General features: G+C 40.5%; 1 protein-coding gene across 3 annotated transcripts in view; it reads left to right on the plus strand.

Moving 5' to 3' along the window:
- LNX1 (ligand of numb-protein X 1) overlaps window positions 1-16145 on the plus strand; it is a 109954-nt gene that overhangs the window by 74629 nt on the left and 19180 nt on the right. For 2 of the 3 annotated variants that reach the window (XM_085058954.1, XM_085058955.1), the window contains 4 exons: window positions 54-295; window positions 1908-2063; window positions 10958-11160; window positions 12683-13054. In XM_085058954.1, coding sequence (XP_084915080.1) covers window positions 54-295; window positions 1908-2063; window positions 10958-11160; window positions 12683-13054 — 973 coding nt within the window. Of the gene's footprint in view, window positions 1-53; window positions 296-1907; window positions 2064-7577; window positions 7734-10957; window positions 11161-12682; window positions 13055-16145 lie in introns of all 3 variants that reach the window. The other variant, XM_085058953.1, reaches the window with a different exon arrangement.

Below are 16145 nucleotides of genomic sequence, written 5' to 3' on the forward strand. Positions count from 1 at the left end.
AGCATTTAAATGCAACTTGCTATCATGTCTCTCTTTCCCTCCCTTCTCCTTAGGTGTAAAGGAGCATCCCACTATGGCCTTACCAAGGAACGGAAGAGGCGTTCCCAAGACTGCTCTCCAGACCATGGCTCCAGCTTAGCAGTGGCTGCCCTGGGCCCTGAGCTCTCAGCAGCTGCGGCCATCGCCTTAATGACAGATGAGCCAGGGCTGGTGAACCCGGCCTTCAGCCCCACCTCCGAGGACAGCCAGCTGGGCAGCAGCCCCGGAGACCTGCACCGCAGCAACCGGAACAGAAGTAAGAGCTGAAAATGGTGGCTTCAGAGCTTGGTAGCCCCTTTCAACATTCCTTTTTTCTGTTAAATATATGTCACTGGAGTATTAAAAAAAAGAAAAAGGGGTGGGGGAAGTGATAGCTTTCATTTTATACAGTTTATCAAATTGAGCACTCAGTGACCCAGTAGATTTGAGGTGAAAAAAAAATGGCTTGGCCAGGAGCAGCATCAAGCTGAAGATGAACTAATGGCACACATGTAAACTGCAAGTCTGTAGAAAGATTATTTAGACTCGTCAGCTCAGCTGGAAGATAAATGTTATGTTTAATGTGCTGGGGAGATGGTGTAGTTGTGTAATGTGTCTTCACTAAAGCTTGGTGGCCCAAGTAACCCCCACAGACATGGACACCTACCCAAAATCCTGTTGGGAGCTGTGTTTGGCATTTACCAAGTATTTTCAGAAGAAAAAAAGCCCTAAGAATTGCCTTAGGAGCTTAGGGGATATCTGCCAGCTTCTTGGGAAGGGGCAGGTTGGAGGAGCTGGTACTGCTGAAATAACAACAGTCGGGGACAAGCTGCATCAGGAAACTTTGCCTTGATCTTTCACATTGTGACAATGGACCTGATACTCTCTGATGAGTGTCATATTTGAAGAACATGGCCTGGCCAAAGGCAGACTCAGAAATGTTAATGGTGAGTTCAAAGCCTGTCTTTGAGGATTCTAAAGTCAAAGTGGATAGCCCACCTTGTGTGCCACCAGTTGAGTGTTGCGAAAATGGATGAAGGGATGAAGAAAGACAAGAAAATGAGAAGCACTGTCCTTTTGTGTGCCAGGGTTTAGAGAGGCGAGGAAAGGGAGGGTACAGGAAGAGAGCACCAGAATCTCAATAAATTCTGTCAGTTTTATTGAGTGTAGAGGCCACAGTCTGGTTTGAGGGAATGTTGTATTATTAGATTACAATGTTTGGCTAGCATGCAGAGCTGGAACAGACCGAACAGTAACAGTCATGAAGATATCTTTAGCAGGATGGAAAAGAGTGACATGTTTTGAAAGTATTATGACTTTTCTTTTGTATTGCCTTACCCAAGTCAGGATATGTGATTTTTTTTGATCCCTCCCACCTTATAATATTTGAATTTTTGACATGAAATAGTTGGCAGTTGTTGGTGGCTTTGGAAGAATTGCAGGGTTTTGAGGCAGTAGTAGTAGTGGGGATTTTTTTCAAGAAGAGTTTTTAGCAATGACTTCCAGCTTTTTGTGGTCAAACACGTATAGCTTGGGAAGGGCAGTGCTTCTTCCTTTATATCTGTTTTTCACAGGATTGCTGCTGATTCTGTCTTGATGGAGGATTAGTCTTTCCAAGGCTACCACACTCAAAGGAGATTTCTCCATGTGGTTTGGAAAACAGACAGGAAGGGGGCAATTTGAGGGTGTGGGACCAAGGTAGGGTAATTGTACCCAGATTTAGGTGGGCGCAACCTTGTAATATCAGCAGGACTCAGCTGCAAAGATGAAGTACAGGCAGCCTTGTTGTTGATGTGCTATCCCATCACATGCTGAGGGTTGGAGAAATGCTGTGATTCTAGCTCAGAACTGATGAACTGTATTGATTTGGTTTTTTCCTGCTGTTGCAGCTCGACACTTTGAACGTTCCACTATAAGAAGCAGATCTTTTAAAAAAATAAACAAGGCATTCAGTGTTCTTCGAAGGACAAAAAGTGGAAGTGCTGTTTCCAACCAGACTGACCGGGAAAGAGAGACTGTTGGAAATTCTGCTGCTGGAGAGGAAGGTAATGTTTTGTTCATCTTGTGTTAGCACTTCAAACGGGGTGAGGGACCCCATCCATGTGGGAACTGGATATCCACCACTGACGTGCCTTTCATGTGGTGGGGTGTGCGTGATTAAAAAAACAAACCAGAAAATGCAATCTTTCCTTATTTTCTTCTTTCAAAAGATGTTACTGACTGGCAGGCAAGAATATTGCTGGGGTGTGTGGGACCTCACGTAGGGCTGTTCTGCTAACAGCCTGCATGCTATAGCCAGCCCAGTATCTAACCCACGGGATGTGGGATTTGGGCGTCTGGGATCTATTACTGGAGCTGTCATTGATTTGCTCTGTAATTTTGTTCAAGTCTCTTCATTGGCGTGTGCCTGTCCCTCTAAAGCAAATGGATCACAGTAACCGTACTTTAGAGGAACTTAATGAGTTTTGGCTAATGTTTATGAAGCACTGGAAATTCCCCATGGGAGAATGGTATGAAAGTGCAAAGTACTGTAATTATTCCAACATTTCTGTGGGATCCTTTTATTACCTCAGCCAGGCAGGTGATGAGGTAAGAATGCTCTGCTCTTAAACAGCAGGGATAGGCAAGTTTGTCTGATGTATGTCAGGGATGAGGGGTCCAGCAGGCAGTAACACTTAACATTTGGCATTCTCAAAGCAATAAGCAAATGTTACTAATCAATTTGGACCATAATTATGAAACCAACATTGGCATTCATGCATCAAAAAGAAGTAATGACAGAATGGGAATCAATGTCTTAATCAAGGTCTTCACTGAGCTTATTATTCCTTTGCTTGATACTTCAGCACCTCATGTCTCTTCCTATATCAAGTGTCCAGGATGCAGACTTTAAGAATACAAAATATCCAACTTCTTCAGCTCTGTATTCCAGTTCTCATTGAAATCCACAGAAAATAAGGACAAAAGGCTTCCAAATGCTACTTTCAAGCATCATTGTGATGCATTGTGGATTGCAGTGAATTGGAGAGCCATGTTTAATATTCTTCTGCTTTGTTTGCTTATTCCTTCAGGAGAGTTTCACTGTGTTACTGTGTTCTTGGTACTTACTCTCCTACTTCACATACTTGCTGATAGAGCTGATATAAAACCTGGTAATTCAAAATTGTGAACCTTTTCCATAAAAGGAATGTGAATATACTCATTGACCTGGAAACATCATGAATAATTTTAGTTTATTTTTAATAATTTTAATTTATTTTTATTATTAAAAATAATATGTTATTATTTTTCCCTAAGTAAAATTTTGCAAGGAAGTTGTTTATATCTCTGTTTGATCAGGCAGATATATTTCTCATTCCATGGCAACTCTTCAGTCCACTATGAGTGAAAACTTGCCCATTTGTCAGAATGAGTGAAGTTCTCCATGCCTCAGGTTCATATTTTTCAAAAGACACCTCTTCAGGATGAGATACAGATGGCTTTCTACCTAGGCATATAGCTGACATTAGTAATCATTCCACTGAAATCTTGGTGTCATGTCCAGGGTGTGCAGATAATCTGGATGTCAACAACACCTATTCAGTAGCCCAGTGCAGTGCAGATGTTAACAGAACTTAGCAGAAAGGTGTGAAGATGACACTGGCCTTTACATTTCCAACAAATGAAAAGCACTGTTGTTTCTATAAGGGATGTATAATGGCAATCATTCCAGGGCTTCACTGACAGTGTCAAGATTATCTTACTCTCCTTGGCTCTGCTTGTGGTTTCATTCCTCTGCACCAAGCATGCCTGTAAATTTCCAAATCTATTCTGCTGCACTGGAAAAACCAGGTAGGCATATAATTACTTAATAAGCAGTTACTCTTAAGTATGAGATCACAGAAGCTGGGTACCTAAATTGCTTTATTAATTACATTTGCAAAGAATGCATTTTGATTACACAATTCTGGAATTTGATCTTTAAAAAAATGGAAGCAAGTAACTTGCAGCAATACAAATACAACTTGAACAGAGATTCCTAATCAGTCCTTTGCAATAGGTGCTTTGTGTAATGGCATCTCAAAGGCTTTGTCTGTTTCTTTTTGTTGAAGGAGGAAATGAATGTACTTTCTGTAGCAATTATCATCCTGCCGACTGGAGACTGGTTTTTCTTCTCCAGTTCTGTATGTTTTCTTCTTTTATTTGTTTGGTTTTTTGTTTTAATCCTCAGCTGCTCTGAACAGTCTGCAGCTAGATTTCTGATTAGAGCTGTTGTTCAGTCTTTAGGGATAGCTGCTGCATGCTCTGCCCTGTGCTCACTAAAGGTCTTGCCTATTGAAGAAAAGGGAGCCCCATATATCTGTCTCACCACAATGCCACTCCACTCTCCTGGGAATGGAGGTGCTCCTGTGGCAGTGGATGCAGTGGTTCCTGACTTCAGCGGTCCCCACACCCAGTGTGAAAGCTGCTGCTGTCTTGTCCAGAGTTTCACAGGTTCATGTCTGGGACCATCTGAGAACACAACTCAGCCAGGACTTACTGCTCCGGGAGATGGGACAGCACCTCACCAACTCTCTGGTGACCCCTTTCCTCACCAGGTTTAGTTAATGCATGAGCAGAATGAAGCTGAGGCTATGCCATCCTCACAGTGAGCACAGAGTGATATAACCCATTCTTGCTGATAACCTCTTCTTGATAAAGGAGCTGGAAGATCATCTGGAAAAGCTCAGTGTACAATTCACCTGACTCTGGTTTTCAGAATTCCCCCATCTTAGTTCATGTGTCCATGTTTAATCTGTGTTTTGCCTGTATTTCAGTCAAAGGAGGTCTGAGAATGAACACCATAGCAAAGTACCTATGTTACTTTCAGCAACCCTTCATGCAGAAGGTTGTGTAGGTGCCTTTAATCTGAAGCTGCTGTTTATTGAACCAATGCTCAGTTGCAACATGACTGTGAGGGTGCAAGACAAAATAATAGTTTCTGATGTGGGAGAAAAATACTCAAATTCTACTTGACTCAAAGCTGAATCCAGTACTGGTGTTGGAAAATTCCTTTGACACCCAGGGACATTGTAAAATATGATGTATAATATCAAATGTGTTCCTGTTACAATTACAGCAGAGAAATAGTTACAGACTAATGCTATCTTATACCTGGAGCTGGTAGCCATCCTCCAGTGTGAAGATTACTTCACAATTTACATTTGTATCCTGTGGTTTAACTTGTTTAAACAATGTTATATGTGCTCATTTTGGATTTAAATGATTCAGGCTTTCTTTGTTTCTCTGTTTAAACATTTTTGTGACTTTTTCAGTTGAGAATTTTTAAATGTCCAAACCAAAAAAAAAGTTAGAGGTGAATGAAAACTACAAATACTAATGAGAAAATATTTGAGAGAAGGAGGTGTTAAGATTTTTCTCATTTCTAATAATATTTTATTTGTAAAATCCCATGCAAAGAAATATTTGTCTGTAGTCAGTACCCAAGCTTGTGATATTTACCTGAGAGAAATTTCATTAAAAGCACTTACAGCTGCAAATAGCTTTCCAGGTTGGAAGTAGGAGTTTAGAAAGTTTAAAAGAAAGAGTTTCATTCTGAGATGTGAGGGAAGGTGACAGGGGTGTGCTTAAGGCACTGATGCATTTAAGATGTAATATTGTCTGACTAGGTCTACTAGTGTAAATGACCTTGACAATCTACTTAAATGATAAAATATCTCCCAGCAAAGACGGCTCCAGCTTTGCTATGCTTATTTGTATCACTGGGTTCTTAGTTCGGCTTTACACTTTAAATTCAGTTCCAAGAAAGACTGTCGATATTTATACTCTTTACTCAAACTGATCTACAAATACAAATTGTAAACCAGCAAATGTTTTAGGAGGCAAGAATGTGTAGGTACAATTGAAAAAAGCTTCTATATAATTTTACAGTAAAAGAGCTGTGTTTCTGACTTTAAAAAACATAAATTTATTTCATTTTGCAGTTGAGCCATTGTAAAAGGAATTTAATTTATGACTGCTTGAGGATGGCAAATGTTTTTCAAAGTCAAACTCAGTCTCATGGTGGATGCAGTTCTACCATCTGTTATTGCTTTGCAGCAGTCAAGACGAAGGCAGCCCCAGCAGGCACTGGCAAAACCACAGAACAGCCTTCCCTCTTGCACTGTTCAGTGTGAACCCTGTTGTATTTTTGAGATATATATACATATATATATATATATATATATATATATATACACATACATATATATGATACATAGATGATAGATAGATAGATGATAGATAGATAGATAGATAGATAAACAGATAGATACTATAAATACTTCAATGTTTGGAAAAGTACAGTAAAAAAAAAAAGTAAGTGAAACATAGATGGTATCAACCATTTCATGGCATTAAGGCTCTCTACATGCAGAAAAAAGTTGTTGATCCAGCCTCAGGACAAGCCAGTGCAGCCCAACTGCTGTCTCAGGAAGGCTACACCCCACAGAAATCCCACTCTGTTCCTATTTTTCTGCGATTTGATTCAGTTGCCATTCTGATTTCCCAAAACAGCTGTTACAGAACTGGTTCAAAGTACTCTGCTCTGGAACAATGAGCCAGGCAATTTCCAGAAGAAAGAGATTGTAGCATTTCCTCTAGTGCAGACAGATAAATTTGCCTGCTGTAAGTAAGAGTCACAATTCTCTTGAGACACAGTCTACTTGGCAACAGTTTCATTTTAGTTCTTTTGGGATTCATTTGATGAGAGGAATGTCCAGAAGCAAGAAGAGATATTAGAACTGACATTGCCTTCTACCTGCCCCTCCATCAGAGCAACATCACTGGAGAATTAATGGAAGGCATTAAATCACAATCATGGCAAACTTCTGGGAGAACGAAATGATAAATGAAAATTTATTGGGAAGGAAAAGTTGCAGAATAAAGTTCCCCACCAGCACAAGGGCATGTGACATTCACAGACACATGAATTTTCCAAGACTAGGTTACACAAGCTTAATTTAAATTCTGGTGTCCAGATGCTGGGAAGCATGAGTGTGCATTCCTGCAGATAGTCCTATTCGTGGGGGTGAGCTGGCACCTCGCATTAGTCAAGCTGCCTGATCTAAATGAGGACTTGGAACCACAGATACAAGTTTTGTGTACAGTGATCTTTGATTAATGTGGACTCAGGAGTCACAGCAAACATTGCACATTGTCACACTGAATCCTGGGAATGAAGACAGAAGTTAACCCTGATGGCAGCACTGTCAGAAGGAGCACAATACACACAGAAATCAGTAGCAACCTGAGCCCTGAAGGAACACTACCATTAAATATTATAAACTGTGAGGAAAAATAGTAACCATATTTAAAATTTTGTAATACTCTGTTGTGGCCACTGTATTAATGAATGCTTGATGTCCCAAATTGTGCCAGATAAGCAGAGTTCATGGTGCAAAGCTGGTCTCTCCTCTGTTTTTACCATAATGGGAAGTGTGAAAATATCAATAAAATTTCACATTAATATGAAGAGAATGCTTGATAAAAAAGCCTACACAATCTTTCTGAATGCAGGTGACATTTTATTATATTGACAGATTCAGAATGCTCCATACAACCCCCCGTGACAAAAACACAGCACTCTGTGGGAAAACCTGGAAGAGACACCAAAAACAAGACAGAAAGTTTCCTTCTTTCTAGATTCAGCAGCTCTTCAATATTTAAGGACTGGAAATATAAAATGCTAAAGAAAGGTATGCAATACTCCTGGGTTTTCCTGCTCTGGAAAACCTGACCAAAGAAAATGGCGAATTCTAAATAAGAGTGTAAGGGCTGGAAAATGGATTTTGTAAAAAGGATACTCCAGCCTCACAAAAGGCTGTATATATATCTGAAAGGTACAAGCCCTCAACTCAGTTGGAGTCTCTTAAATTGGACTGCTGAGGTCCCAATCACTGTATGCAACCAGGTGCTAAAGTCAGGTCCACCTTTTCTGGGTCTGGTATATATATTAAAAAATTCAGTTTGAAGACATTGCTTTCTAGACATGGCATCATCTTTAAACAGGCATGGTAAGTTTTGATCCCACTGCACACAGTGCCTGCAGACTGTTTGGTGAAAAATCAATTATGCATTTTTTTCTTTAAAAAGAAGTATGTTTGTGTACTTTACTTATTTAGGTTGACAAACTTACTGTTAGTTTATCAAAATAGCCATTGGAGGTTTTTTTACAACAGTCTAGGTTGTTGATAATACACATGTCCCTGTATATGTCTGGAATGAAAAGAAGAATTCCCTTCAAAGAAGAGAGCAGAAATTATTGGATCATGGAGTTATTTTGGTTGCGTAGCCCATCTGAGGAGAAAATGGTTCTGTTTATTAATTATATTTGGTAGAGAACACAAATTGAATGAAGACAGGAAGTGAGGCAGTACAGCCTGCTAACTATAAAGGAGTAGCATTAGAGACTTGCAGACATGCAAGAAAAACATCTTGGAAAGATTTATTTTGTTGTAGACTGTACATATCAGAAGGAAATTAGACATTAAAAATTCTTCTAAAAGAATCTGCATAAAGTCATATTGAAAGTCAGCCAAGTGCCACTGCAAGAGTTTAAAAACCAGGTAAGGAGTTGCTCAAGATGCAAAGAAACCTATTTATGTTTATTTGTTATGTAAAGATATGAGTAAGTCTTGTAAAAGTATAGAGACTTTTTCACTGCCATGTTGCCCTGATTTTGCTCTGGGATAATTTCAGACTGAAATAACATGAACGTGTCAATAACTTGTTCAGCCCACAGTTCTCCATGGACAAGAAATGTAACTGGAGAATTACTATAGAAAAGCTTTCAGAATGAGCTATGGTAAAATGAACATCAGAATCAAAAAGCACACTTTGTTAGGATGTGAAGTGAGTCATTATAATAGAAGTAGTTCTATTATAGCACTATTTTGGTAGTCTGTAATACGTATATGTATATTAGTTTATTTGTGTGCAGGGAAGATCTAGGTATCCTGATTTTCATTTGTATTTTTACACATAACTACCCTTTTAGCCACACTGAGAGTGTGAAATATGCATGCTTATTCTGATGCAGGAATCAGGCCATTGGTGATTTTTGTGGAGTATTTGTTTTTTCTGACTTTAAGCATCCCACTGAGATGCCAGAGTTAAGTGCTTCTTTTCTTACACAGCAGTGGGGAATGTTTGGCACCTCCAGGGGTGATTTAGCACAGGAGTCACTCCCTTTGGGTGTCTGTGCTCGACAGAGGAAGTCAGAACAAGTAGATCACCAAATTGTGCATTTGACTTAGAGGCCTCGATTTAGATCAAGTGAATCGACCCTTCAGGCTAGAGAGAATTGAACAAATTATGAGCTGAGCAAATAGCATTTAGAAAATAAAGGAGCGTGGGGAGATGAAGCACCTTCCATTTCCAAGACATTAAATTTGTCTGCAAAACTGAAGTAAACATGTATTAGCACAGAAACTGCTATTGCAAGAATGAATGATTGGGTATCAGGTTGGTAAAGGTTGTGTAGTTATCTAGACAGACTTTCATTGCCTGTCAAGCCTGTGTAAAACCACAAAGTCGAAGTCTGTGCTACCGGTAGGTGCTTTTTACAGACGTGGAGGAGGACAGCTTCCCACCCTGAAGAGCATATGATCAAAGAAGTGGTAAGGGATGCAACATGGTGTTTCTCAATATTTTTTCCCTTTTCTTTCTTTCCACTTGCTCTCTCCCAAAAGGTTTTGGTGCCTTGCTGGTTTGTTGCCTGCTAGTTCTGTAGTAACAAATATTTCTTCTATCTCAGATACTGGTCTGTAACGTTTCATTTTACACTTTACCACTATTCAATAACAGTCACTGAACTTTCATTTCTAAAATAGGTTATTGAAAAAATATTAGCAGCTAATTTTTTGACTTACAGGTTTGTCATGTAAGCACTGGATTAGACTCGTGCAAAAAGTTCAAAAGAATTCTCTCAGCTGTGGGGGATTCAAAATAATTGAAGGCTGATATGCCTGTGTTGGAAAACTCACTGCTGCTTTTACTTCAACTTTGCTCACTGCTGAATATGGATTAAAATTTTGAATTGACCTAGAAAGAAAGAATTAGTGACATGTGGTGAAATCAGACATGCCAGTTGAAAAGTAGGATTTGGAAGAGGATACTCTTATCCTGTGTGTTATAAATACAAAAAGGATCCCTGCCCGCCATTAGTACCTGCTCCCCACAGCCAGATTGCCAGGGCCAGCAGAGATCTTTTCCTCCAGGTACTTTCAGGTACTTTCAGGTACTTTGAGGATACTGTGGTTTTAATACAGACACATCACAGTAAGAGCCACTCATTTCTACTTCCTAGAGTTCAAGCAGTGATGAAAGGAGAGGGGTGTGGTAGGTAAACTGCTGTGTGCTTCGGATTGTTCAAAAAATCTTGTCTTTATGTTAGCTAAAAATAAACAAAAGGCTTCCTTGGATGTCACAAGACAAGTGCCCAGTCCTCCACTATGGCACCAAAAATGGAGAAAACAGCTGGGATGCTACCAGTGAGACAAGGTTTGCAACCCAGCACAGCAGGGATGGATGTTTGGTGAGGTGCCCATGCTCATCTGTTCTAGGCAATAAACTGTGGACTGGTTCTGAGGTGTCTCTGGTGACTAAAAATGTATTTTATTACCTTAAAATATTGACATGTATAACTATCTTTAAGTATATTTCATCTGTCTGATTACATAAACAGTTTAAGGCTGTATTTTGTGGGAGAAAAAAGGAAGTTTGAATATATTAATTGTAAAAAGAGCCTTCCAAGTCCATTCAGCAAGCTTACCTATCCTTTCCTCCCCACTTACTATAAATCACATCCATGCATGAAACCTGGCTTGACTAACTGACAGGTACTTGAGGCTGTGCAGTGCATGTTTCAACAAAGCAAAGCTGTGTTGTCAAATAAATACCTTACAATATGCATTTCCAGGTTTTCCCAGGTTGTATCACCTGATTCCAGATGGGGAAATTACCTGCATTAAGATCAGCCGTACCGATCCCCATGAAAATCTGGCCATTAGGATTGTGGGAGGCAGTGAGACCCCTTTGGTTCACATTATTATCCAGCATATTTATCGAGATGGGGTAATTGCCAGAGATGGAAGATTGCTGCCTGGAGACATGATACTAAAGGTACAGTACTGTGGAGGTACGAGATAAAAATATCCTGACAAAGAATCATGATGACATTTGCAATGTTGCAGGCAGAAAGACATTGTAAAGTTCAGAGCACCACCTCTAAGGTACTATGATTTCCTAGCTTTTGCTGACCGCAGTGGTAGCTGAGGACACTTGAGGCAATGCAAGGTTGTACCATGCCTTCTGCTTTATGTCAGACAGACATGGCCAAAGGGATTTCCCAGGGTCACAATGTGGGCATACTTCACTCCAGCAGTGTATAAAAATGCCTCTGGATGGTGGTTCCAGACAGCAGCTGGATAAGCATCCACCACCCAGCTGTGGGTTTCAGGGAGGGATTTTGTCCTGGTGCCAGCACAGAGCAGCAGAGTTAACTGCATCACTAAGACAAAGCTGTTCCTGCAGGGCACATCCAAACTGCACAATGAAGCTGTGACTGTAGCACGGATGGGCCCTGCCTAGCTCTGTCCAGCCATGCCTCACTGCCCAGGGAGTTACCAAGGATTCCCATGAATTTCAGCCCCATCCTGGTGCAGCTCATGCTGTTTGTGGTACCCAAGATAGCAAGATAGTTGAGCAGTGTCTCACTGGGTGCAGTCCTACCCACCATACTGCAGCAGGAGCAACTCTGTTGTGCCCACATACCAATCTGCAAAAGCAAACACCAGCCAAATGCTTTTGTCCATGCTGGGGAGTATTTCTGTTGCATTTTGGAGGTGTTTCTTAACGTTTAAATAGTTCAACCTGTGCAATGTAAAGCTACATGGAAATAACTTGTCTGATTCAGGTTTTCTAGCCAGTGATGAAATAAAATCTTGCAACTGGTTTTCATTTAGCAATGTCGAGTCACTCTTACACATATGAACTCGACAGGATTAACTGGAAGCTCTTTTTTTCCTCTTTCTTTTCCCCAGCCAAATTGAAAAAGTGGTAGTTATGCAGTTTTACTGTCATCTGAATTAAATCTTACCTGGAAAACACTGAGAAAAGAAGTCTGATTCTCTGGTGTGGGTAGTCAATATCGAGAGCATTTAAACTTCTACTTGAGGCTCTTTCCTGCTTTTTAATTAGAGATTCATTAATGAGGAACATTTTTTTTTTTTTTTTACTGTACCTAGAGCAGCTGGGAGATAATGAAGAAGAGAAACAGCAGGAAAGCAGTAGGAGTGAAAGGAAAGGCTGGCAAGGTCATTTGAAATCAGAGGCCAGTGGAATAAGATGTATTAAAGGATATTAAAGCTTGGGAAAGAGCAATAAGAAAGATGAAAACTAACATGTATGTCTGGAGACTGTCAGGGAGAAAGGGGAAGAAAAAGGGCAGAAACTGACTGTGCAGCACATCCTTTCCTCCGGGGGAAGATTGTTCTGCACCACAAACTTGGCTTCCTGTGTGACACCGTTTGAAATAGCACATGTCACTTCATATGAAGACATCTGTGTAAATAGATCTGCCCTCCCCACTTCCAGCTCAGAATAAACCATCTTTCTGCTGCTGATTTACACGTCTCTCTTCCAGGTAAATGGCATGGACATCAAAAATGTGCCTCACAACTATGCCCTGTCAATCCTGAAGCAGCCCTGCCACGTGCTCCGACTGACGGTGCTCCGAGAGCAGAGGTACCGGTGCCGAAACAGCGGACTTTCCTTTGATGCTCACTGCAATAGGGATGACAGCTTCCATGTTGTGCTAAACAAGAGCAGTCCAGATGAGCAGCTGGGAATAAAGCTGGTCCGCAAGGCTGACGAGCCAGGGGTATTTATTTTCAACTTGCTGGAAGGTGGCATGGCTGCCCGCGATGGACAGCTGCAGGAGAACGACCGGGTGCTGGCCATCAATGGGCACGACCATCGCTACGGCAGCCCAGAGAGCGCAGCCCAGCTGATACAGGTTTGTCATCACCGTTTTGATCACAGGGTTGGGCTGTGCAAAAACCGAGCAGTGTTTGTTCACCATCCATTGCAAAGCAGGGGCCAAACACTGTGTTTATTTGGAAGAGGGAAGGAGTCAAGGTTGGATGGGAATTTACTTCTCTAAAAGCTGCTTGGATTCACTGTGGGTACAAGTGTGAACACGGGCATGACTCTCAAAAAGAGAGCCTGCTACCATCAGGTTTTGGAATGTATAGATCAATGTAAACATCTGTATACTCCGAGTGTCACCAAAGAAGGATGCTAGCTGCCAAAAGGCATGCCAGCCTGGACCCTGGGAGCACTGGTTCCAGCAGGATCCTTACTCTTGTAGCTTCTTCCTCTTGTAGTCCTTCCTCAGAAGGACTCCCAGTGCTCTCTGGTTCATCTCTGGAGTAAACCAGAGTAGCCTAAGGCAGTGGATGGCATGGTTCAGGATGAACGTCATCCACCCAGACTCAGTGATTTCCCATGTATCTGCTTTACAACTGAAGGTAGTCCACACCTTATAGATATTTATTACCTAAATTCAATACATGGTAATCCAGATGTATGGGGAAAATGGATCTGTAGCTATAGTTTTTATAAATCTCTGTTTAGACTCTTGTGGAGTACTAAATGAGTGCTTCTGCAATGCACTAACCAGTCTTAACACAAAACTGTCAAACAAAAAAACTCTTGTGCCATTCTCAGCTACAAAATTGGTCAACTTCTGCCTCATTTCCCCTCCGGAACCATTTTAATTTGTTCTCTTTGTTTACAGACTATGTTTTTAGAAAACTTCAACATAAAAATCAAAGCCAAGAATCTCTTCTTGCTTTTATCTCATATTTGTAGCTGTTATTATATTTATGCAATTTTAAATTTCATTTGGACGCATGAAGAGTGTTTACATATCGAAGAATTTCTGGGCTTCAGTAATAAGATGTCAAATCAGGCCAGCTGCTTCCCCTTTCTGACAGGTATAATCATGGTCATATAAGTCAGACTGAAACAAACAGTCAAATCCATGCATTTTGTGGAAGGGGTTTCTCTGTTAGCATGGATTCACAGTTGGTTGTAGCCAACTTTTATTGTGATGTTTATGGCATAGGTGAAGAAAATGTCATTCCCTTACATAATGCCATTTGTTGAAATTCTGGTCCAGCATCTTTCTGGATTACCTTATTTAGCTCACTAACTGGGAACAGAAGGCAGAAAGGGGAGGGTTTAAATTCTCTGAAGGCAACAAGTCTGGAATGAAAAGCTTTCTAAAAAAATAGTATTCTTGGAATAGTTCTTTATGGCTATAAAACAAGGCATCAGTGCTTCATAAGCAAAAAACACATGCAGCCTAGGGGTGAAATGGAAAAAATTACTAATGAGGCTAGTCAAATACAAGTGTTTAAAACTGCAACTAAAACCCTTATTGGCCTCCAAAGAGTGGATGTTTCTTATAATAATGCTTGAAATGCATACCACTCCCTGGGAATTTAAACAACAAGCCCATCAAAGGGGAGACTCAGGTTTCCAAACAGCCAGGATTACTCTGCATTGATGTGAGCTCCATGAATCACATTTGTCTAATGCAAAATTCCCAGAACCTGTGTCTTTTCTGTTACGTTTTTTCATCAATTATCATTTGCCTTTCCTGTTTCTATGTTATGCCAGAGAAAACCGTTTTACTGAAGCCACAAATGTTTTGCATTTGCTTCTTTCATGAAGGGATATTTCACTGTGTCCTCTGATTTCTCAATAGCATCGTGCCTGTTGAGACCTCAGTGTGTCACTTGAAGTGCTTTGAGGTCTTCTAATTTATGGTGGTGGAAGCTACAAATACGCCATCAGTTTCTTTAAAAACAGAACTAACATTTACTAACAGGTGCAGTGGCTTGTTAAACCAAGCACAGCTGGAAGACTGTTGGATTTCTGTGGAATCTGATTATTTTTGACTTTTAAATCATGAATAATTGAGACAAATCTAATTCTTGAGGCCTATGGGAATTATACACTAGCATATGTGAAGCAGTTGTTAAATAGTAGGTTAGATGTCTGGCTGTTTATAGGCTCTAAACTCTGTCACAAGAACTGAAATAAAGAAAACATGTAAGAGCTAATAAGGAACGTGCACACATCGTAACACTTGGGAGTTTGCTGCCTCCTATTTGTCACGTCATCTTTAGCCATGGCCTTGTGTCAGAAGTGGCACTTTGAATCTAAATAATGAGACATTCCACATCTGTTTTCCATGAGAGTGACAAGAAAAGGAGCAAGGTAACAGATCAGGGCTGCTCATGTGAGCACATCAAGCCAAGCTACATGGGATGAATCAGACTTTACTGACCCCAGATGTTCACCCTCCTCTTCAGCACCTTCCCTCGCCAAAGTTCATAGCGGCTGCTAGGGACAGATGAGCCCCTCTTCTTCCCAACAGAAGCAGGTTGTGATGTGGAGCATATCTATGCTCCAGCATCCCTGCGAGAGATGGGACAGCTTCTGCCAAAAGCGGCACTGCTGCCTCTTTCTAAGAGGGAATTACCTACTGTATGCTCAGAAGTTGCCACCACATCTCTGCCTTCCTGCTTGATTTGGCTGTAACAGATTTTAATTCTAGTAGATTGTTTCAGATATTACTTGCACTCAGTATCAAAGATAACCTCCTTTCTTTAATTTTCACTTCAGCATAAAATAAAGAGAAAGAATTGTGTGAAAAGCAATTGGTAAGAGGGAGAGATCAGAATGAATCAACAATGAATATTCTGATCAGTAGAAACATTAATGGGTTTTATATGCATGTAAATACAAAAGCTGTTCTTGTTGTTTGGATAACTTTCTAAATCACTCTGAGTTCTGAGAAACTACTCAGTTTGACTGGCCTGTAGACAAATGTGACATTGCAATAGAGACTCTTGTTGAACTTTTGCTAGTTGTTCTATGAGAATTAATCATGTTTACAACCTTTCTCTAAATAACCAGCTTTGAGGCTTACCATGTGGCAGCAGATGAATTTTAAAAAGAAGCTGTGTTAAGTTGAAATTATTCATTTTAGAGAAAATTGTATTTTCATGGGGCCACATGTCCTTGGGAGGTTT

The sequence above is a fragment of the Lichenostomus cassidix genome, chromosome 4 (genome assembly GCF_008360975.1).
Source record: "Lichenostomus cassidix isolate B80296 chromosome 4, HeHo_3.0, whole genome shotgun sequence".
Lineage (NCBI taxonomy): Eukaryota > Metazoa > Chordata > Aves > Passeriformes > Meliphagidae > Lichenostomus > Lichenostomus cassidix.